The following is a 24,939-nucleotide window of genomic DNA, read 5'->3' as shown; positions in this document are numbered from 1 at the left end:
CCAATTTAAATTCACATTGAATTTGATTGTGCATAGAGATATATGCATCATTTTGATTCAAACAATATTTCTAATTCTGCTGCATAACTCTGCTGGTATATGAGTCATATTTTGCCGCATAATACATAGCATTTGTGCTATAATACTCTGTGCTAAAATTTACAAATCATACTTGAATTGAGTATTGCAAAGTGTACTTGATATAATTATGATCAACCGTCTCTGATAACTATTACCATTGAAATAACATATCTGTTTAAATCAATTATGCTCTGATACATGTATAACATACAAAGGACTTGATCACCATGACTGAAATTGATTAAATTGACATTTTATCACTGAAAAGTGTACTGTTTATCCTATTTTAGATCATTAAACTATAATTTATATCAATTGATCTACATCTAAAACAAAAGTGTATTGTTTATCCTGTTTTAGATCATTAAACTATAATTTATATCAATTGATCTACATCTAAAACATTCAAATGCATAACTGGACTGATTTATGAGAAACTTACATTTGTTGCTTGCATTGAACCATCATTCCCTGCTCACAACATTCATTACTGCACCTATTGTTTTTTTATAGGGGAGCATCATATGTCTAACTGATTCATAAATTTGTTGATGCATTCCATGTACTGCATATATCAATAAACAGGGAAATTTATTAAAATTGTTCTCCCATATTTTGTTAATGCCTAAAGGGGGAGAGTTACTAAAAATTGTAGAAAATGTTGGTCATCATCAAAAAAGGGGGAGATTGTTGATAAGGGGAGCCTAGCTTCTATACATATTATAGTGTTTTATGATGAATAGGTTTAAATGATTAGAAATGGTTTTAATCATTCTTAGACAAAAAAAATGGCATGACAAATGTTTAAATCATTAACATGTTAGTGCTAGATGTTTGAATCCATTCATGATTAATGAAATAAGCCTAAAACAAATTGAGAATGTAGTTTTTTGTAATAATAATCGATTACATAAGTGGTATAATTCATTAGACTAAGCTAGAACACTTAGAAAGCTAAATATGAGCAAATCACTCTGTTATAATCAATTATATAAGTTACATAATTGATTGAAACAAAGAAAGGCATAATATATTATATAAGTAACATAATCTGTTAAGAAAGGTAAATGGATGACTAATAAGGCTAAGTGTAAATATAATTGATTAAAATAGAAAGTAAGGTCTAATCTATTATACAAATATTTTAATCTGTTAATTTTGTTAAAAGAAGCAGTTATAGGCATAAGTGTTGAAATAATCGATTATACATGTGCTATAATTTGTTAAAATAGAGAGAAAAACTTAATAGATTATGCTGATAATATAATTGATTAAACTGCGTGAGGATTTGAATTTTTTATATAAACCTGACTTGAGACCTGTTTATTTAACGTTCTAATTTTCAAATACTAGCATACTTTCTAAGTTTTGAGTACATGGTCTCTCAAGAACATTTCTTGGAGGATTTCATGCTTCATTGGTGATCATAAATTCATAGATTTATTCAAGATCAAATGGACTTCACTGTTGTTGGTATATCTGCACTAGAAGAGTGTGTTCTGATCAATGTATCACTTTTTCTACATTGTGTAGTACCTATGCGAGTAGGCCAGGTTAGAGATTGAAGGTTTTCTTTGTTGTATTAGGTAGAGTGAGTGTTTTCCTCTCTTATTTGTGTTGTAATCTGATTTGAGGGTGGTGAGGATATCAATTGAGAGTTTCATTATATTCTCAACTCAAATTTGATTTAGTGGAAACCCTTTCAACTCTTGTTGGGAGAAGACTGAATGTAGGCTTGTGATAAACTGAATCAGTATAAATTGTTGTGTATTTTGATCTTTTTCTCTTCCTTCTTTACTTAGTTGATTCATTTATCTTTGATTATTGATTTCAAGTTTCAAGAACTCAAAGATTTGAAAAAGATTTTGAAAAAGGTTAAATCCAATTCTCCACTTCCCCTTCTTGGATTGACATATAAGGTCTCATATTTCTAACAAAAGCATTGTCACCCTACAACGTAGACCTGTGTCTGACGTTCTAGACAGTCTAGCGGAACCAGAAGTGGTTGGATATTCAAAAGTGAATCAAAAAACTTGTATTGTTTAGCTCAAATGAGTTAAACGTTCTAGACAATCTAGGAGAACCAGAAGTGGTTGATAATACTTGTATAGAAAGAATGGTTAAACTCACTAGTTAGGATTGACTAGGGGAACTAGAAGTGGTTTATAATACTTGAGAACCAGGAGTGGTTGATAATACTCGATGTATACCATAAGTGATTTGTTCTTATTTGTAATCTTTGTATAAGATTATTGGAACCCCTTAAGAGATCTTAAGAAAAATTGAACGTAATTTAGGTTAAGTGAACCAATAAAAAATACTTTTGTTATTATTTTCATTGTTTAAAATGTTTCCTAAAACGCTTTATTAAAAACATATACCTTTAACAACTATTACATTGTCGTCTAACCCGTGCAATAATCATTAATCATTGATTTGTAAAAGAATTTAAAAACAATATTGAAATCATTTTTTCCCGGTATTTTTCCCGCATATCAACATATCTCTATCCATCTCCTATATTAAATTAATTAAAGTTGAGAATGGGCTACACCTTTAAAGTAACCAACTCTAATCTCATTTATAATGTTTTTTCTTTTAATCAATGGTTTATTTTATTCCTTTTTTTCTTTGAAACAGTTTATTTTATTCTCTTAAATCCACCTTTTTTACTTTCTACATCTATCCTTCAATTTGATGAGAAGTTACAAAATAAAGACTGGCCGATTAATGAACATTTCATTAAAATAATTACTCACAAGAGTGGGTTTTAATTTTTTTTTGGGACCACTTTTGGCTTTAAATTTACAATGTAAAGGTAGCAGAACCGGTTAAAGACAAAACAGCTCTTATCACATACCTAGTAAAATGAACAAGACAACAAAATTAATTAAGCCTTTAAGGCAAAGAAATTATAAGATACTCCATCTTTTATAATCATGATCTATCTTTATACATTATAGTTAATTATTGATTATTTTAATTTTAATTTAAAACTTTAATCCATGCCACGTGATCGTCCAGACCACCCAATTAAATGATATCTTAGAGAGGTTAGTAAAGGAAACACCTTACACCATTAAAATAATTATAGATAAAAATTACATAAACAAAAAAAATATGAATACTATGTACTGTGTAAATATTTTCTTTTTCTCTTAAACAAAAAATATCTGTGCTAGACATGAATACAAAAGAGAAATACATTATTAAAAATTTAGTAGAGAATCCAAATTCATATATTATTTGGATAATAAACATGACAGAGAGGAACAAATTAAAAGACATTAAATTAGCCGAGAGACTGTGAAAGAAGCAGCAGCAAATCAGCTACTGTAATGTGAAATGTGGGTGAATTTAGTATATGATCCTACTCTCACCCATCACAAATTAACTAAGATATGGGGTCACATATATATTAATCTTGTAGCACAGCCAGTTGATAAACTATATGTATGCAAGTTAAATATATTTCTCTTCCAGTGGTCACTAATGATTTGCAAGCGCACATCATTGTGGTTGTGGCTGGCCCAGCTTCCCTGGTGGTGAGCTTTGAAGGGTCACTTCGTTTGTTTCTTTTCTCACTTTTCCTTCTTTTCATCCTTTGTTTTCTTCAGCTTTTCTCTTCATCACTGTGCCTTCACATCTGCTTCATCATCTTACACATGCAAATAGTTAACAATACGTCATCAATTCTCCACTGGCCGAGTATCTTTGGCTTTATCTTCCCTACCTCAACAGAGCGCCCCTGAATGTAGGCGTCCACAATTCAGCACTGCTAGTGGTTTCTGTTGCAACTGGAAATGTGCTTGAAATCGGTACCAGACACAGACCTCGACTTTTTAAATCTTCATGTTGTCCTTCTGAGTCTTTCAGATCATCACACACCTTTCAACAAACATATAATAAATGTTTCAAAACCACTTTCACTACAAAAACTAATCTCAGACTAATTCTTAAAAAAAAAAAAACATTATAGTCAACATGTGAGGACAGTAAAACTTGATATTACGGGCATTTCTATAGGTACCTCTAAACAAAGGTTTTGGTGTCCTTCTAGATTAATGTAATAAATACATGTTATATGTAATAAATTTAAACGATGTGACATTGTTTTAATTATCAATTAAACCTCATCTAGGAAGATTTGAAGAGACGAGGTGGTCATCACCCACCAATGTCTTAGCCACAGAGGTGGAATCATCGAAAGTTCCTCTTGCCACCACCAACATATCCTCTAATCCCCAACTAAACACTCCAATGACGCACAATTGGAGACCCATCTGACGAACTCTAAGATGACGAGTCCGTTTCCAATGGGTCAAAAATTCGTTGAAACCAAGCTCATGACATAGGAGAACTAGTAGCTATTTTCCATGGCAGGTCTCCACTTGCACCAAAGAGGCAAAAACAACACCACCGACATTGTTGCACTGGAGATGGCCATTGTAATTGTTGTTGACGTAGGAGAAAGTGGTGTCGGAGTAGGGTCCGGACTCGGCCTGACCAGTGAACTTCGAGGATCAAGATGAAGAGGTGGCGAGGATGAAGCCGTTGGCGAGGACTGGGTGGCTGAAGTTTGGTGAATGTGAATCACAGTGTAATTGCAGTTATTTAGATATAATTTGACTCTCAACTAACTAAAGTAATGTCACATCATTTAAAATTATTAATTACATGTTTTACAGTTATTTAGAACTAAAATAATGTCACATAATTTAAAATTATTACACATTCCTTGTTTTCATTGAATAACGTGAAAGAACCAATAGTTTAGGATTCCTATATTACAACTATAGTTTTCATTAAAGAATGATATAAAAAATGCAATACTAATATTAGTATATTACCTACTATTGCTAGAAGACATTTTTGGTAAAGGAATATATATATATATATATATATATATATATATATATATATATATATATATATATATATATATATATATATATACTATAATCATGTTTTTAGTACCTGCTGCAGTTGGATGGGAGCTCCGGTTTTCATATATGAGGTACTCAAAACCTGTAATTCATGTGAAGATAATATTTAAAACAAAGCATAAAAAGGGTCTTACAATAAAACCATTTTCTTATTGAAGATTTCTACATGGTACTCAATTATTAGGGTTTTCTTCAAAACAATGTTGGATGAATGGAAACATACATTGACTTGATCATGAAGGAACTTGATGTACTCGATGGCTTCGTGAAGAACGGATGCGGTGTCGGTCTGTTGAGATGAACAAGAATAAAATATCTGAGTTTTTACATTTTTACCATTCAATGTGCTCTAAGAAAGTAAAGGTCTCAATTCTATCGTAGTCGTAGCTCCAGGGTAAATTAAAAAAAAAAATAAAAGTGAAAGAGACATATCCGAAAATGTTCACCTTTCCGAAAGGTGAAACCAATTGCTGAAGAGCAGTGACCCGGTCCCCTAGCTTCTCTTTCCGAACCTGTCCATACATGTCAAGTTGATTAAAATCTAAAGTGAAATTATTATAAAGGTTGAACAATGTTGCATAGTGAAAAAAGAAAGAAAGTTGAATTGCAGTAAACAAAAACAGTACAATACCTTAAAAGTCGGTAATGGGGATGGAGTTTCAATCCTTGGCCTCTTTAATGATGCTTCACAAGCATCTTTCTTCGCCATTGTTGCTGAATCTAGAGTTTCTTCACTGTTGAGCTGCACTTCAGTATATATTTATCAATTACAGTGCTCAGCAGAAAACCCTAGCTAGCTAGAGATATGGATATATAAACATGAAAAACTGTATTAACTGAAACATAAACGTACCTTGTTTAATAGAGTACTTGGGCAATTGGGTTTCTCTTGATCGAAAGTTGGCGTTTGATATTGTGATTGTGATGAAGCAAAGGTACCTGCTCTTATGTCGTTAAGTGCGTCGGCGGAAGCACTCCAGAAAGTGGTGTTGTTAGAAAAGTGAAGTCCAATAGGGTGTTGCTTTGCTATAGTTGTGGGCTTTAGAAAAGTAGTGACTTTAGACCATGTTGGCGTTAGTTCAGTGCAGGGTGTCCCATAACTTGCTTTTGATGAATAGGACATTGAATGGTTGGTGAAAAGTGAGTGCTGTGGTAATTGTGGATGAGGATCAGGTTCATATAAGCTTCGTAACGGTGAAGGGTTACCATATGAGGCTGATCCAATTGCAAAATCACGATTTGATGATAACCCATTACTGGTTAACGAACATAGATTCTGGTAATCTACTGAAAATTCTTGGTTCAATGGCTTGAAATTATCAATTTGTTGGTGTCCTCCACCAGCACAGGAGAAGCTCTTTGGGTTCCAATTCCTGCGGATTTGTGAATTAGAAGAATCTATTCCCGTTTCTTCCTGAAGCACGGAATCAAAATTGCTCTCTGCCCTTCCATTGCATCGACTATGGGATAAAAAAAAAAGAAGATAAAATATATGGTCATGATTAGGAGAATCCAATAGCTAAAGAAACAATTGAGAGCTATAGTATAAGCTATATATGCTTTGATAAGATCAAGTTCCCTTTTTCAAATGAAATCAACCAGAAAAAGTTAAGAGAAATAAACCTTTTTCAACCCTAGTGGAAGTGCTGGACCATATACCACAAACCTTCCACCCACACATATATTACATAAAAAATTTAATTAAAATTCTCTCTCAGAAGAAAATGTTAGCAAAAGTAAAGCATATATGATCATATACATATTACTTTTGGCGATGTCTTACACTAATAGATGTTGATTCCAATTGTCTGATGCTGAAGATGTAAGGCCAAAACCCATCATCTGTAAGGTGGAATCGATCAACAAGCTGTCACTTCCTCTGGCTGATTCACTCTTGGGTGACTTCTGTGCATCAGCAAAACCCAGGTACGTGTTGGAAAGCAAATTGTTAGTCTCTTCAACACAGCACTTGGTTGCCTTCAAATCTGTTTGACGAGTGCTGTAGATTCCTGCATCATTATGAGCTGCCACGGAACAAGGAGAAGAAGCAATCGGTGATGAATCAATAGAACTACTCCACCAGTTTTCACCACAAATTCTAGCTTGAAACTCTTCAGCCATGGCAGCCTTTATTTCTTCTTGTCAAATTGCAGACTTGTTTGTACCTGTGAGCTATGCTAGCTTCTTGAGTTACGTGCTGAATATAAAAAATATATGACTCAGAAATATAGGTTTATTTGCAAAAGAGAGGGTTGGATGTTAAGTGATTTTATATATGAAACGGTTAGAAGGGTACGAACAATGGTGATTACCGGAATCCGGTTGACATTACAACGGGATGATTGGACAAATGAGAGAGAGAATTTTGAATCATATTCTAATTCTTCTTTTCTTAAAAACAAATACATATATATATGTATGTACTTGGCTGTGAATTTGTTTCTTTCATAATTGGTTTTGTTGTTTTTGTATTTTTATCAGTAAAATATTTACTATTTTGTATTTAAGAAATTGATATGTAAGTGGAAGATTCTACATCAAAATCAGAACAAATTCATACAATATTCAAAATCATATTCATTTATCATTTTCTTATTGGAAACTTGAAATTGTTTTCTTTTTGTAGTGACTTTGTTAAATTATTAAAATTTAAGTAATGAATTCTAAATATATATATATATATATATATATATATATATATATATATATATTGAATTTCATTATTTTTTAACTTTTATGTTAAATAAACTCATGAAACTATTTTACCAACATGATTTTTTATATAAATATTAACATAAATAATTATTATATATATTTATTTTTTAAATGTTAAGTATAATTAAGTATTGTTTTGTAGAAGTTAAGTTCTTATTTAAGCAAAAAGGGTTGAGAAAGAAAGGTTATCTTAAAATATTTATCTAAATTAGCAACTATAATTTTGAGAGCTATTCACAACATTTAAGAGCAGACAACTGCTCTTAGTTGAACTAAATATGTAATTTTATTGCGTTCTTTGAGTGTATTTTAATTACTCAACCAGGTGACTCATTTCAATTCGATCATACTATTAAACAAAAAATAAATATATTCTATTAAAACAGATTATTTACTGTATAAAAAAAGAAATGTTTTTTTTTTTTACGTTTGTATATGAAAGAATGTGGACGGTATAATAATATTCATGGTGTGAGATTTTATTTGCAGTCCAGGCATGTCATGATTTGAACACATAGAGTTCAAACCCTAGATTAAAATAAAATAATCATGAACCTAATCATTTGTTTAGAGAAGTAAACTGCTTTTTTACATTATCTTTCAGAAAAGTTCTTAAAATATTGAGTTCTCTCCTCAAATTATGAATTCAAAAATGGAAAATGGAATTACAAAAAAAATAACTAATTAATAAGGAATCTAATATAAGACTAAGGGAACTACTTATCTTCATTTCCTCTGGTTTGAAAAAAAAAACATATTGAATAATAAAAGTTATATATTTATAGAAAATTAGGTATTTGTATAACTTAGTTAGTTTGTATAATATTAATGATTTAAAATACTGATATCTTTTTAAAAGGACAGTAAAAGAATCCCTTCCCCTTACACACTAACCTTTTTAAGTACTCGGTTTCTTTTTCCCCACAAATTATCATAATCCAAAAATCTGTACAGTGAGATAAAATTGAGGACCATTTTCATGGTAATGTTATGATTGCAGAGGAGGTAGTACCACCAGTACTAGTACAACTAGCTGGGCCAGTAACCTAGTTCTTAGTGTGTACTAATGTTGTCATTTTTCCAAATAACTATTAGTTGGCCAAAGAACAGTAGGGTAGCACCAAGACGTCATCTGGGTTAGTGAATCTTAAACCAAACTCAGAATATAATTAATTATCAAAATATAAAACCATATTTTGAAATGAAGGTTTTGAACTAATTTACACATTTAGATAACTTACTTTATGAAAGAAGCTCTTTTTCAATCCATTTAAAAATAAACTGAGTTTTTATTCAAATTTTCCCTACTGTTTTAGTTAACTTAATTTGTGTTATTTAGGGGCTGTGCAATTTACTATTAATCAAACTAGAAAACAAGACTACAAACATGTTTATTTTGTATTTGGAAAATACATATTTTCTATTTGAGTATTTTTTGGTGCATTTAAAATGGAAAAATTGAAAATATGATAGCATTTTCGTAATTATTGTGGAAAATAATTAACTCACTTGTCACTTTGGTCATTGTTTTCTATATGCATAAATTTTCTAAATATTTTTGTTTCGTTATATTTTCTAAATATGTTGCAAAAGCTTCTCTTAATTGTTATATATAAAAGAAATAAAGAGATCCATGGAATAATTAAGATTTTCCTACAGAAAAATTTCAAATCACTAGTATTTTTTAATTGTAAGAAGAACATTTTAGTTTTTTTTGTTAAATATGTTTTTAGTTCTTGAATTTTGACGTAATATAACTTTCCATTTTAATAGTATAAGACTACTATGATAAAATATTACAAATATGATAATAGAACAACTAGATGAAACAAACTCACAAAAATGCAAGAGATCAACGTCTCTAGGACTATCTAACAACTCATTTGCTTCACTATTATCTCTTGTTGAAATAACTGAAAAGAAGTCTCCCTAAGCTCACACCATTTAGGTGATCATTGCAAAAGAAAAAAATAACACACACACAAAGAACACAAAAGTAAGGGTAAGTTAGTGGTAAAACAGTTCATCATAATCAAATAAAATTTCATCATATATTATATTACACACATAATAAAACATTCATCCTAAACATATCACAAACTTAGACTTGACTCTTCTGCATATAGTATGAATGTCAAACTTTGGTGATTCATGCACTTGTAGTGATAATATTGTTGGCCCACCCCCAAACTACCACACAAGGTTAATCCTTATTAAAAGTCTTTAGCCAAGGTAAAGCCCCTAACTAGAAGCTCCTGCTACTCTCCATGACATTACCATCTATCTCTACTTGAGATTAAGGTTATTGAGAGCGTCAGGATAAACTATCAATAATTAGCTTCCTACATTTATACAAACAATAACACTTTGATACAATCATTAAGAACCCTCCTTAGGATTCTTACACACCTCATTCCATACAACAAACCAATATATCTTTTAAAACCATACACAGAGGTAAAAGGATTCAAAAACAATTAAGAAAACATACCCACTCGCCCAACTAACACACTTTGCTTGCCCAACTAGAGGCAAAACAACAAGTTTCTCAAGTTGAGTGAACTGGCTCGCTCAACCACTACAACTCTCTGCTAAAAACCCCAAAAACTCGCCTAGCTAGCCAATTATGCTCGCCCAGCTAGAGCCAAAATAGCAAGCTCCCCAAGCAAAGCGAGCTAGCTCGCCCAGCTAGCCAATTTTTCTCGTTGAGTCGGACTGCATAATTCTGAAGCACTATAACTTCAAAATTAGCACTTCTGGACCACTAATTACCTCTTCTAACCACTTTTTCCAATTTCTAGCACTCCTAGATTGAATTATAAACTATTTTAGACTTAAACTAAAATGTATAACCTATCTTAAACTAATAATCAACTGTTTACAACAAGATATCCCCACAAAAATAACTAAAATCTCAACTTAGAGATCAAAATTGAAATCTACATGTTCTAACTCATTTTTAAGTAGCTTAGGGACTCTAACAAGTTAGATATGACTTACCAATAACCTTTAAACTGACTAATGTGACTCATAACCTATAACTCAATATCTCACTACTTCAAACCCCAAAAATGTACTTAAAACCAATCCAAAACATTAACAAAATACTACTAACACTGACGTCGAAGATGAAGTGTTCCATCGTCCTTTGGCATTGAATGATATCATACTTCACGATTGTGCGGGTGCTATGTGTCCTTGATAATTTCTATAAATAGGGGCCAAGTGGTCCCGTCATTTTCATCATTTTTGCTTTGACGATCATCTCAACATCATTCGGTTATCTATTCTTTATGCTCAAGGTAATAAATAGTCTACCATCAAAATCTCTTCAGCAAGCTCCTTTGTTCGAGTGGGCAAAGGGTTCATTGATGACGTATTTGCGTTTTTTTCGGCACTCTGGTCATCGTGAAGTTATCCAGGGTCGTCCGAGAAGGGTCCAGTGTTTGTAAATAGTGTTATGACACCTATTCAACCTCTGAATAAATATTCGATCAAGGAAGAAGGAATGGTCGGGAAACAAGGTCTAGGGGAGGAGACTACAAGGGAAGTAAACATTGACACCTTCGAGGAAATCTAGATGGACGTTGATGTTGAAGTGGGCGATCAAAACTCGCCCGACGTCCTTAGGTATGCATGACCACACATAAGGTGTGTGAATATGTTATCCACTTTAGGTCGTGCAATGACTTAGTGGAGCTTTGTTAAGACAAGATCTTCTAAAGACTAGACCGTCTAGCAACTTAGGTTTTAAAGTTTAACAAAAACTTTAAACGAAATATCTCCATGAAATATTGTTTAAAGAAAAACTTCTAAGAGAAAAATATTTTGGAACATCTTTTCTATACCAAAAACAAGCTAATAATAACGTTTTCTAAACTATATTGTCTAGCAAACAAATCTTTATAAACAATGTATAAATGAAGGAAACGACTTTCATAAAGAATCATATAATGAATTATAGAATAGTGTTTTCAAACTAAACATCTAAACGAACAACATTTTACAAGTAAGTGTCTTATTAATGGAAACGTCTATCTCATAAACACATTGAAGCTTATAATATTTTATTCAAAATATTGTTTATTCAAGCAAGCATCTTATGAAATGTATCATCTAATAAAAGCTCGCTAAACCTTGCATATCTCAAGCAACTTTCGATAAAACATCTAATGTTTTACACCATTTTATGATCATATATGTTCAATGTTTTACTAAACGAAGCATTTATTAATGAGTTGACAAATGATAAAATATTTTGAACACGCAATGCAGCTTAACGTTTATCAACGTTCAAAATATTTAATGCATCTATGATGATAAAATGTTTCGATGCTTGTATACCTTGTTCTTGTTATTTGTGCATATAACAAAAAGTACAAAGTCTCAATTAGAATCACTACACCCAAGAAAAAGACGTTGAGAGATATGAAGAACATTTTGGGAATGTTTCCCTTGAAAATGCTCTCACACATCGTACAAGCTATGTTTTGATAACGGCTGAGAAAACATTATACCTCTACAAAATAAACCGAGTCTGACTTTTCACCACAAGATAAGAAGGATAATATAAACATCTTTTGAACGCCCACACAAGCTTGTTTTTATTGTGTTCATATACCTTCTAAAGCTATATTTTCTAATAAAAAAACATTAGCAAAATCTCATATCTCATTGTACTATTTTTATCCTCTCTTTTAGAGTTACCTATCTGTATTTGCTCATAATACTAGTACAAAAACAGTGTACAACGTCGAATATTTTGGGTCTTTTACGTCGAATTTGAGAACGACGTCATATTGGGAGACATTAAATTGACGTCGAATTTTGTCAATATACGACATTAATCAATTTTTTTTATTTTTTTAATTAATTGTAATCCTTTTTTACAACTCTACGAAACCTGAAAAGTAGAACTATGAACGGTAATATAGGATCAACTACAAATAACAATAACAAACAACAAACAAGTTCAACCAAAAAACAACAAACAAGTTCAAAAAAAAAAATAACAAACAAGTTCAACAAATAAGTTCTTCAAAACGAAAATGAAAACTAACCTTCAAAAGGTGGGTTCATCGGAATAAAGTGTTGTCACCATTGAGATAGAAAGCAAAATGCGCCTATGAAGGACAAGAACACGAAAATAATCGGTAAAAACAAATGAAAATCATACCTAAAGTAGTTAATAAACATGCAATTGTATCAAATGAAAGAAAGATTACGATGGTTGTCAAACTTCATTCGAGAAAAGTTTGAGCAGAGAAGAGGGTCTCGCGCGCTAAGATAAAGTGAATGAATTTTCAATCTCCCGCTCAAATTTTTATTGATTTCACTAGCCTTTTGACGTCTAACGCTAAGGCATTCGACGTTTTATATCCTTTTACGTCTAATTATAATTCTAAACGACGTTTAATAATTGAATTTATTTACAAAATTGCCACCAATCATTTTTAACGTTGGCTATTTAGTGGTTAGATGTTGAACGCGTGACGTTATACCCTATTTTTCCACTAATGTAACAGTGATTGTGTTGTACATTCTGAAGAGAATTAAAACACTTGGTGTTTAGCTTAGTTGAGTTAAATAGTCTAGATAGTTTTCTAGGGTTGATACTGTAACACCCAAATATTTTAAAGGGTATTACTGATAGTAGAGACTAAATTAATTTGATATCTCATATAAACAATCAAACTTTATTTCAATTCCTCCAAAGTACAATACCAAACTTACAAACTTTAAACAATATAGTCTTCACCACTTAAACATAAATTTGCAATTTCAACTTATAAGTCTTACACAACATAATTTTTCCAATACAAATTTATTCTTTTTTTTTTTTACAAAAATCCCTGAAAGTTTTTTCCCGCATCTCTCTCATCTCTAAGCTTTTTCAACCGCATCTGCAACATTATCTATTCACATATAACATGAGTTATATGATCATAGCACAAACAAATAAGGGTAAGCCAACCATATCATAAAATCATTAAACTTGTAATAAAAATATTTCAATCATGTATTTTTGCAATTGATAAAATATCATTATCCCGATGTCATTAATTCATCATTATCAAAATCATCTTTCTCATTTTCATAAACCTTACAGGTGTACCATGCTTACTCACGAAGCCTTATGGTCAGACCGCTCTCTGCTTGCTTCCTTAAGCCTCACCTGTATACTATGTCTTACTTTCTGAAGCCTTATGGTCAGACCTCTCTCTGCCTGCTTCTATAAAACTTATGAACCATATATTTATGTCAAAGCCTTATGGTCAGACCACTTTCTGCCTGCTTTCATAAATCTCGGGTGTTACTTTGTTCATATCCAGCTCTCATGGTATAAACCGAACATACTACTCCCAGTAGTAAACATCATTTCATAAGTAATGATTTCTCATATCCAATCCAACATTTCATAAAATCAACAAATCATACCCTATTATCCACCTAACTCAATCATGCTGATTCTTTAATTATAAATTGACAATAACCATTTTTGATGTCAATACCCAAAATAAAGTAAACCTATTGCCAGATATCATACTTCATATTATAAACTCATTTTTTTAACAAGTATAACTCAACATATTTTCACCAATCAAAGGTCATAGATAGCCAAAATACATCAACATGTCTTAGGAACTACATATTAAAATTTGGGCTCAATGTAGCGGTAAATATATATGAAGTTTTTACCATGATAACTTTATGCATCTACAATCAACTTGTTTTATTTTATTTTCATCCTAGTAGAGATCTTTCTTTACCCCAATTGGTCACCGAAGAGGACCCAGATGTCTGAACGCATCAAACTCACCTTCGACGCCAGCACATATGACTAGTCACAACTGACTAGACCAGGCCAGGGCTGCTCTATGATCAGGGATGTGCCAACTCAGGTTTTTAAGGTTCCTCTATCCTACCAACAAAGAAAGGCCCTCAATAATTAAAAATTGATTTATTTAAATTATCTACCTTGTTCTCTTATGCCCTAAATCTGAAATGCCAAATTTTAATATTTTCACTTCCTCTCACAGCAACCTCAAACAGTATCTATACATCTATTTAATACCCATATACAAGCTATTACAGAACCCTTACTCCAGACCTTCCAACAAGATCAATTTCAGCCAACAAACTCATTCAAAATAGATTAAATTCATCATATCACAACATGTACTATTTTATAGTTTTAGTTATAACATCCAATATAATAAAAGTCATAAAACAGTTTCACAAGAGCACACCAGTTCAACATTCACATGCATATATTTTTATAAAATAAATTCATACAAAAATAATTAGCTCCCCTTTACCATCAAATTAATCTTAATATAAAATTCAGGGGAAACAAGAAGTTGAATCTGGCAGAGCCGGTTAGACAACTTCTCATCCTTCCAGAAATACAATATAAATAAGAAATAAAAAGTATGGGGAAATAAGAAGTTGAATCTGGCAGAGCCGATTAGACAACTTCTAATCCTTCCAAAAATACAATGTAATCAAATAATAAGAACAATAACAGGTCTAGGGAAATAAGAAGTTGAATCTGACAGAGCCGGTTAGACAACTTCTAATCCTTCCAAAAATAAAACGAATAAGGAAAACAATAAAAAGTATGGGGAAACAAGAAGTTGAATCTGGCAGAGCCGGTTAGACAACTTCTAATCCATCCAAAAATACAAAAATAAACAACTAATAACATACAAATGGCATAACATAATCAACATCATATTTTACAACTATCACACTTGGATCTAAACGTAGAAGCATGTTCTTATTCAAAATTCAAGATCATACAGAAACAAGATACTTCATATTCAAGATTGAAGATCAGACAAGAGCAAAATATTGCATATTCAAGACTCAAGATAATACAAAACGAAATACTCAAGGTTAGCTCCCCTTACCTCTATTTATCGACTTAATCTCCTCGTTCTCTGAAAACATCCAAAATATCCCCTTTGCAACTAGAAATTCTTCCAACTCTCTTCTCTCAAAATTTTCTAAGTTTTTTGGTGTAAATTTTCAGCCTCTCCCCTTGGCTATTTATAGCAAAAAAAATTATATTCATTTTTACTATTCATTTTAACTATTCATTTTTTTATTCATTTTACTATTACAAAAATAATTTTTTATTTACAATTTGATGAATTCTGATCTCTTATGACTAAAAGCTACGTGGAATACTTATCCCTTCCATATATATATATATATATATATTTACTATTCACGTTTTACTATTCACAATTTACTATTCACTTTTTACTTTTTTTTTTCAATCTAGTATCTGACTTACAAATATTTTCAAGGATCTTACAGATACCAGAAGTTTAGAATACTTGTATACCAGAAGTGGTTAAACTCAGACTAGTCCTGTTGATTAGGTGAACTAGGAGTGGTGTGAATACCTGTGTAAACCTGAAGAGGTAAAACTTGTGTAATCTTCCTAAAGATTAATGGAACCCATTAAGAGTTCTTAAGGGAGAACTGAACGTAGCTCAAGATTGGGCGAACCAGTATAAAATCTATGCTTTATTGTTTTCCTTTATGAAACGTTTTCCATATACGTGCTTTATAAAAGCCAATGTTTAAACATCTTATTTTAATTATATATCTCTTATAATCCATTAGATGTCGCTTTATTGAAAGGATTTTAAAACATTGTTCATCCCTCTTCTAGTGTTTTCTTGTAATTTCAAGTTGCTTGTCATACCTACGTTTTAAAGTACGACGTAGTGGACAACTCTGTATGGCTTCGTGTATGTTAGGGGAACGATTGGGTGTGTCATGGCAATGGGACTTCAAAGTTTGACTTCTTCTTTGTCTACTTGTGTTTCTTCACCTATTTTCATGTACGCATTCCGTTCAATGATTTTTAAGATGGAGTCTTACAAGACTTGAACATTACTCTTACGCAATTTCACCTGAACGTTTGGGGTGTTATGCAGGCGTTTGGTGTGTATGTAAGGCATTGGGTACCAACCCTACTCCCGTGTTATTCCTTCACCAATATCACACTCGTCTGAACGCTTAAAAAGGATGAGTGTCGTTAATAAGCAATAATGATTGAAATTTGTTCCAGCTCTTTGCGACCTCCTACAAAGGCTTCAAGGACGGGTTTTCCAAGATTGCAATTGCCAATAAGGGCCACAAATTATTTTTTGATGAGGATGATCGACCTAAGTTTCCTGTTTACTAGACACAAAATCTCGCACGAATTAACCCCTAGAGCCTCCATGATGACCCCCAAGGAGTTCACGACTCTCGAAGTCTTAGAGAAGTTACCACATGAGCTCCTAGAGAGCTTTTAAAATGTCCCCGTTCCCTACAACTCAGTCAAGACTTTTATGGTAACTTGTCTTTCTTCATCCAGCCCTCGTTTTGATCAGTTTTTAACTTTGCAATGCACTAGTCTGAATTCACTTGTATGCTCCAACAAATGAGCATGAAGCATAAGAACTTTCACGTCCCAACACCGAACATGCACTTCATTGGGTTGAGGTGCATGTTACATCTTCGAATCTGTTGGAAGATCTCTGCTAAGTCCTCCACATGGTTGTCATCCATTAGGGACCTCACCACCATGTCATCGACGTAGACCTTCCTCTTCTGACCAATCTGATCGTGGAAGATTTTGTCCTTGAGTCACTGATAAGTGGCCCTTGTGTTCTTCATGTTAAACCGCATAACTTTTTAAAAGTAGGTTACTCATAGAGTGATGAATGTGGTTTTCTCCTTGTCTAAATGGTACAGTGGTATTTGATTATGACTTGAGTACACATCTAGGAAGTTCAAAACCTGGTGGCAAAACACTCGCCGACTAGCTTATCAATGTTAGGGAAGGGGTATGCATCTTTGGGACACGCTTTATTCATCTCAAGTACTGTATTTCACTTCCTTGATAAAACTTGCCTCTCGCAGCTTCTTAACCTCGACCTCTATTGCCTTCCTCCTTTCTTCCATAAGCTTGTGTTTCTTTCGGACGATCGATCTAGCTTATATGAAGATAAACACTTTGTGCGACAATACCCCTGGGTGTATGCCTAACATGTCGACTAACATCCACGTGAATAAATCTTTGTTCTTTAGGAGTACCTTCATCAGTTTTTTCTTCTACTCTTAACTCAAGTCACCACCGCGCTTGATAATTTTTTCATTCAAAAATTAGAAATTACATGTCACAATAATCTAATTACCATATATACCATGTATACCATGTCACGTCATTTAAAATATTACTATCAGCATGCCACGTAAGGGTCTCTTAAACGGTGTTTGTCTAATTTGACAGTAAGCATCAATTTAATTCAATTTTTAAAAAATTAGGACCCAATTGAGACACAGAATAAGTAGGGGACCTATTTGAGATTTTGAACAAAAAAAGGGACCGATCGAAACATTAAACCTCTGATTAACTTATCTTGAGGTCCTTCGTTTCCCCCTTAAGCTCCATCTAGTCATATGTATTAGTACGGGGGTCCAGGTTGGCCAATGCCACCTCCAATCGTTTGGTCTTCCAAGGTAGTTAATAAGGCACCATCTTTAGCCCTATAATGTACATTTATCGTGCAATCTGCTGGTTGGTGTGTATGGTGCATATTCCTCTTTTGTCCAAAGGGAATTTCATGTCAATGTGTTGGATGAATACGATTGCACTAAATGCATTTAGTTAAGGTCGACCTATCAACACATGATAAGACGTATTGGCCTCGACCAACAAGTAAAGTCACTTTGACCCTTCTTTCATCCTTCCTTTATCCAATCCTGGTTCACAAGTTTACGTACACGCGTGTATCACTCGTTCATCAGAGAAACTCACGATCTGCTCGTTATACGACAATATCAAGTCTTCAGAAATATTCATCTTTTGAAAGGTTTTCTAGTACTCGATATTGATAAAGCTTCCTTGGTAAACTAAAACATTCCCAATTTTGTAGTCGACCAGCTCAATGAAGATAACCATCAGATCGTCTTGATTGGGGTTTAGCACGTTGAAGTCCTCATCGGTGAAGGTGATGAGCGACATAATCCAGATTCTTCGCTCCATCGAATGCATCAACTTGAGTGCCTTGATGTGCCTCTTTCGTGCCAACTCTAAGGATCCTCCTCTTGCGAATCCTCTATAGATCATGTTGATATAAACTCTCAATGGATGGTCTTGTTGTGACTTTTGCTTCTAGTCCTTTTCTTAGGTGGACTCATTTTCATTAGGTCCTTCCTAACAAATTGTTTCAGGTGGTTGACCTTTACAAACTCCTCGATGTTATCCCTCAACGTTGAGCACTATTTGGTAATGTTCCTAGGTTTCGATGGTATAAGCAATGCATTAGGGGGTGTTAGTTTCTTTCTTGGTGTAAACAACAAATCGACATTGATGGCCTCTTCCAATAACTTAGCCCGTGCAACATTAAGGTGGGTGTAGTTACTGAAGCGAGGGCCTTTTGGTCTCTCCTTCCCCTTGGACAATGTCTTATTTGCCACTATTTTCTATGTCAGATGACTATACACGCATATGCTTGCTAAAGTCCCTCATGTCTTCTACTTGCATGAACTGAGCAGCCCTCTACCTCAACTGATAAATGCTTTCGGCCAACTTCATGTAAAGGTATCGATGAACAACCCTAGTTATAACGTCATTATCAAATGGTGCATGGCCACATCTTGAGTGGGGCTTCATATATGTAGGGAAGCCTTCCTTAACCTTTCCATGAAGGCCCAAAGAGACTCGTCCTTCTTTTGCTTGACGTTGACGACGGCGATTCACCGTTTGTTGATGTGTTCTACTTATTGCAAACTTTGCTCGGATGGTCCTAAAGGAATCTATAAAGTTGGTTGACAATATGGAAAACGTAGTTGTGGCTTCTTTCTTCAGGGAGGTGGAGAAAACCTGACACTGAATGGCACCACTCATGTTGTACAACACCATCTGGTTCACAAAGATCTGGATGTGCTCCTCTAGATTTGTAGACCCATCGAACTTGTTCGCGCAACAAACAACAACAAGTCAATCGTGTTAACGGTTGAACCGAAATAATGGTGGTCCTTGCTTGCAGCGAAGCTAATAGTTTGGATCGTTCAGTCTGGCTCTTACCGAGATTGTTTAATTGGTCCCCAAAGAGTCAAGGTGGACAACACAAGGCCTTTGTCCTCCTTCTCTTGCCTAATAATCTTATGGCTTAAATGCTTACTTCGTCCTCATGTTAAGAGGTGAATTTCTGTTTAGTATCCGGTTTTAAAAATGAAGACATCGGGTCCCTATGTTATGAAAAATGTATGAATAAGGTCCTCTCCGTTAAGTTGACAGCAACATCGTTAAGTCCATACTGATGTGGCCGTACTTTTTCTCTTCTCTCTTCTACTGTCCAGCTTTTTTTTTTCTTGTTCAGTTTTTTCTTTGATGATTTGTTGAACTTTTTCTTTCTCTGTGGACCTTATTCATATATTTTTCATAACATAGGGACCTAATGTCTTCATTTTTAAAATTGGGTACTAAACAGAAATTCACCTCTTAACATGGGGACGAAGTAAGCATTTAAGCCTAATCTTATTCTTGACTCTTAGTGTCATTATTTCCTCCACGTACATCTTGTCTATTTGTCATTGCATTCTTTTTATCATCTCCCATGGATCCATTTGAATGTTGATGGTCTCCATTTATGCTTGGGTGGTCACCATATTTCTCATGATTGATAGAAAAATAAATACAATAAAAAAATGTTAAACTAAATGAAAATATGATCTTATAAAAAAAGGATAATAATTAAAACAAGAAAAAAAAATCATGAGAATTAAATTTTAATTTTTGAATTTTAAATAAATAGATATTAAAAAAATTTGAAAGTATTTATTTAATATTTTTTATTTATATTATATTTTAGAATATCTTTCTTTTGAGAAAAATATATTTTTATCTTTTACAATAAAATACATTTATTTTCTATTTAAATCTAGAAAATTAAGATTAAGATAATATAAATATTTATATTATATCACATTTTACTCTAAATACATAGAATACATGTTCATTCATATATCAGGTGTATTAAAAAGTAACAATATATATATAATAATTATTTACGTTAACTACTAAAAATTCACAGTAAAAAAGAAATATGATAAGTACTTGACACAATCATGAAAGCGAAAGTATTACTCTGATCGTAATATGCTTAAAAGTCAAAAGCATTTTATTATAAATTATCGTCATAAACGTCAATTTCTCGTTTCCAAATGCTACAATCCAGCTGCTCCACCATAGAAGATTAAACTGCTCCTTCCTATAAATTTATCACACCAACAATAATAATCATCTTGTCTTATTAATAAAAAGAGAAGGACAGTATTGTGCATTAAACGAAAAGATATATTTATATAAGATAAAATTGACAGAGAATTTTGAGTTAAAAGAAAGGGACCAGCACAAATAATCAGTTTTTTAATTATAATTAATGCCAATTGCTTCAACATGCTGCGGCAATAGAAAAACTGTTTTGACGTTAATAAAACAAGGTTTGGTGTGTTTTCTTGTTTGTCGTTGCTTCTTTCTTACTTATCATCTTAATGTCCCCTAGTAATCAAGTTATGATCAATTACGTACTTATATAATAGCAAATTTAGAAGGAAAAAAAAGTCTCAATTTTACATGTTACACACAGTTACCTTTTGTTGTTTGTTCTTCCCAATCATTGAATACAAGTTTGGTACTTATGAATTGTTCGGTTTCAATTTTTTATTTTAACATATAAATTTCAAAATTAAATATATTATAAGCTAAAATAAAATTAACTTAAATGTAAACTCAATTTCGATAATTTTTACTAAATCTTTTAAATTAAAAAGGTTCATGTTGTTTTGAAGGTTTTAGCTGTAAAATCAAATTGTTCAACTTTATCTTATTTTCTTAAAACACAAATAATCTTCATCACCATTGACCATTAACTAACCCATATGTTACTATTAACCATTAATGATTATGATTGTTCTCACTATTATATATCTTCATCAGAATCATAACCCGTGTTACGATTACGATAAAGCAGAATTAATCATTAACAAAAGGTAAACTCAACCACCCTTTCTTTTGGTATCTCTGTCTTACCATTGTTTATGATAAACAAAGTTGAAACTTATATTATTATTTTGAATTGTTAATGTTGAAATAGCTTCAAATATAAGTAGTAGACAGTTTCATTTTCGTTGCTCTTATAAAATAAAAAGAGAATTAATATTTTCAAAAAAGTTAATTAAGTTTAAGTTTCTCATATTTTTAATTAAATTTTTTATTATTATTTTTTATATATTGAATTCTTAAATTTGTTTTACATTTTTCAATTAATTTCTTTTATTTAATTTTTTTATTATTTGGATTATGTGATTGTTATTGTCTCATCATTTTTGTCTTGGTTACTTCTATTCAAGTGTTAATAAGTATGAGGTTTTAATTAGTATAAAATAATATTGAAGTAATAAAAGTTATATGTCAATATTATTTTATAATAACTAAAAAAGTTATTGTTTTTTAACACATGAAAACAACGTGATGGAATGAGACAACAATTATGTTTTTATTGAATGAAAATTTTAAATAACAAAAACTTAATTAAAAGATATAAATATTTTTAAATAACAAAAACTTAATTAAAAGATATAAAACAAATTTAATACAAACCCCCAGTATTTATTTTGGGTCATATATGAACCCAAAGTTATGAGTTCATTGAAGCCCAAATTAATTGGGTATTGAAAAATCGGCCCTGCTACTTGCACTTCTGATATTACTCTTAGAACTCAACCATTCAGAGTAAAGTTGATACATGCAGCATCAAACACCAACTTCAAATATTAGAAGGTCGACCAAGACATGTTGTATGTATGGATTATGCTGAAAGGTTAAGTATTGTTAATGGCCTAAACTAATTCATATTTTATATAACAAAAGTTATCGAATTTTGTGGTTAGTTGGTTCTAAAGACTGACGCTAATTAACGTTTTATAAATAACTTCTGTTTATTCGTTAAAAACTTTTGCTAAATCATTGTGTAACAAAAATTATATATAAGCATTACAAAGCCTATACATTTTATACGTAGATCATAATTAAGGATGAAAAACTTTTTACTTTATTTTTTATTATTTTATGTTATTTTATTATTTTTATTTTTTTAAAATTTTACCGTTTTAAAAGATGGAGTAAACCAATTCTGATGATAAAATCTATATTTAAAGGTTTTGATAACCAATATTAAATAGAGGGTCCTGATAAAAAAAGAGAGCAAATTTGACCATTATAAAGGAGAATATTTTTATTCGCAAGGATTCAACAACCATTACTAAGTAAAGGGTCTCGATCCGAAAAATCTCTTTCTACATTTTTTATAATTTTTATTATTATTTTTTTAATTTTGACCTTTTTTGAAAGATTGATTAGACGAAAAATGCAGAAGAAAAGGTCTGTATTCAAATGATTTGGTGACAATTACGAAGTAGAGAGTTTTGATCATAAAAACAAAACGGACTTGACTATCCAAAAATAAAGATGGAAATCAATGATCATTCCAGTGAAGAGAATCCTGATGCAATTGAAATGTTTTATATTTTAAAAATTTGAAAATATGACAAGTCTTTTCAAAAACCATTTATTGATTTATTTTAAAATTTGAAATGTATTTTATATTACGGAGAAGGGATAATGTGTTGAAACTTTGGTAGGTGTTGAAACCCTGACTTGAAAGATTGTAAATAAGGTATCCAAAACTTGGTGAGGTGTTGAAACTCCTACTTTACAACGATGAATAAGGTGTCAAAATTAGGGTAATGTGTGAAAACCCTAACTTTAAAGTGATAAACAAGGTGTTGAAACTTTAGTAGGGTGTTGAAACCTGACTTGAAAGAGGTGAAAAGGTGTTGAAACCCTTTCTTGAAAGCGGTGAACAAGGTGTCGAAAGCTTGGGGTGTGAAAACCTCAACTTAAAGCATGAAAACAAGGTACAAAAACCTTGACGCAAGAATCAAGGTGTTAAAACCCTGATATGCAAGAGAAACAAGACGTTGAAACCTTAGCGTAGGGATCAAGGTGTCAAAACCCTAATGTGCAACATAAACAAGGTGTTAGAACCTTGTTGCAAGGATCAAGGTGTCGAAATGTCAATATCTAAGAGAAATGGAGTGTTGAGACCATGGTGTAGAGACCAGGGTGTCAACTCCCCGAAATGTAAGAGAAACAATGTGTCGAAACCTTGACACGAGGATTAAGGTATTAAAACCCTAATATGCAAAAGAAACAAGGTGTTAAAACCTTGGTCTAGGGCAAGGGTGCCGACACCCCAATATACAACAAAAAGAAGTTGTTGAAACCTTGGTGTAGAGATCAGGATGTCAAAACCCTAGTATGTAAGAGAAAATCTAATTAACTAAATTTTGAACTTGAAGAAAGAAGTCTAAATGTGTTCTGATCTCTTTTGTATTTATGAAAGAGAAAGATTTGATAACATTCATAGGAATGAAGAGGGCTACAATTTGGAAGATTTTTCTTTTTGACAAATTGATGATAATGCTTGTTAATGTTGACACATGTTATGATTTTGTGTTTTTGAATTTGATAATGAATGTGCATGGTGCATGGTGCATGGCATGCTGATACATAATATGAAAATTTTATTTTTGATCTTTTTCTTGAAGTAACACAAGGTGTGAAAACCTTTGTTTCAAGACTAGGGTGAGATTTTTATATGCATTAAAAAAACTCATTTTAATTTTCATTGCACAAGGTGTATGGATGCATAATAAGAAGCTTATTTGTTTGTGTTTTTTTTTAACAAAACGTTAATATGCCTTATAATGAAATCTCAACGGTCATATTTTCAAGGGTGAGCCACTACAAAAAAATAGGGCATTACCGAAGGCCAAAAGCCCTCGGAAAATGCCATAAGCCGTCGATAAAGGGTGTTTACCGAAGGCTTATCGACGGCCAAAAATCCTTCGGTAAATCTCTTGTCGCTAAATATTACCGAGGGCTTTTGTCCTTCGGTAATTACCGAGGGCCAAAAGCCTTCGGTAATTACCGAAGGGCAAAAGCCCTCGGTAAGTTTCGAAGTGCGAAAGAAGAGAGTAAGCAGTGAGTGACTGTCATCCTTATTGAAAGTCGAAGTTTTCCATACATCTCTCTGGGCGTTTCATACAAGACGACACGTTT

The 24,939-nt window shown here is 32.3% G+C and overlaps 1 protein-coding gene and 1 long non-coding RNA gene across 3 annotated transcripts; one reads left to right on the top strand and one right to left on the bottom strand.

The window, feature by feature from the left end:
• Window positions 1–3,274: 3,274 nt before the first annotated feature.
• Window positions 3,275–7,148, bottom strand: LOC108334644 (transcription factor bHLH112). 2 transcript variants are annotated; one of them, XR_008246473.1, is made up of 8 exons: window positions 6,811–7,148; window positions 5,881–6,487; window positions 5,659–5,769; window positions 5,474–5,539; window positions 5,251–5,316; window positions 5,059–5,109; window positions 4,257–4,653; window positions 3,836–3,969 (listed from the first exon to the last, which is right to left on the bottom strand). XR_008246473.1 is itself a non-coding variant. In XM_017570542.2 (7 exons), exons 1-7 carry the CDS (start codon window positions 7,146–7,148, stop codon window positions 3,811–3,813), a joined length of 1,398 nt encoding a protein of 465 aa, XP_017426031.1. In that variant the 3' UTR covers window positions 3,275–3,810. The 2 variants fall into 2 exon arrangements, 1 of the variants encoding a protein (XP_017426031.1); XM_017570542.2 differs by lacking the exon at window positions 4,257–4,653 and having other exon boundaries at window positions 3,275–3,969.
• On the top strand, window positions 6,821–7,478 carry LOC128194980 (uncharacterized). The gene is made up of 2 exons (XR_008246474.1): window positions 6,821–6,953; window positions 7,033–7,478. It is a non-coding gene; the product is annotated as an uncharacterized LOC128194980 (long non-coding RNA).
• The last annotated feature ends 17,461 nt before the right edge of the window (window positions 7,479–24,939 follow it).

Source organism: Vigna angularis, chromosome 1 (genome assembly GCF_016808095.1).
Source record: "Vigna angularis cultivar LongXiaoDou No.4 chromosome 1, ASM1680809v1, whole genome shotgun sequence".
Lineage (NCBI taxonomy): Eukaryota > Viridiplantae > Streptophyta > Magnoliopsida > Fabales > Fabaceae > Vigna > Vigna angularis.
Note: the sequence above shows the minus strand (reverse complement) of the source record. Positions and strands in the feature narration are given on the sequence as shown.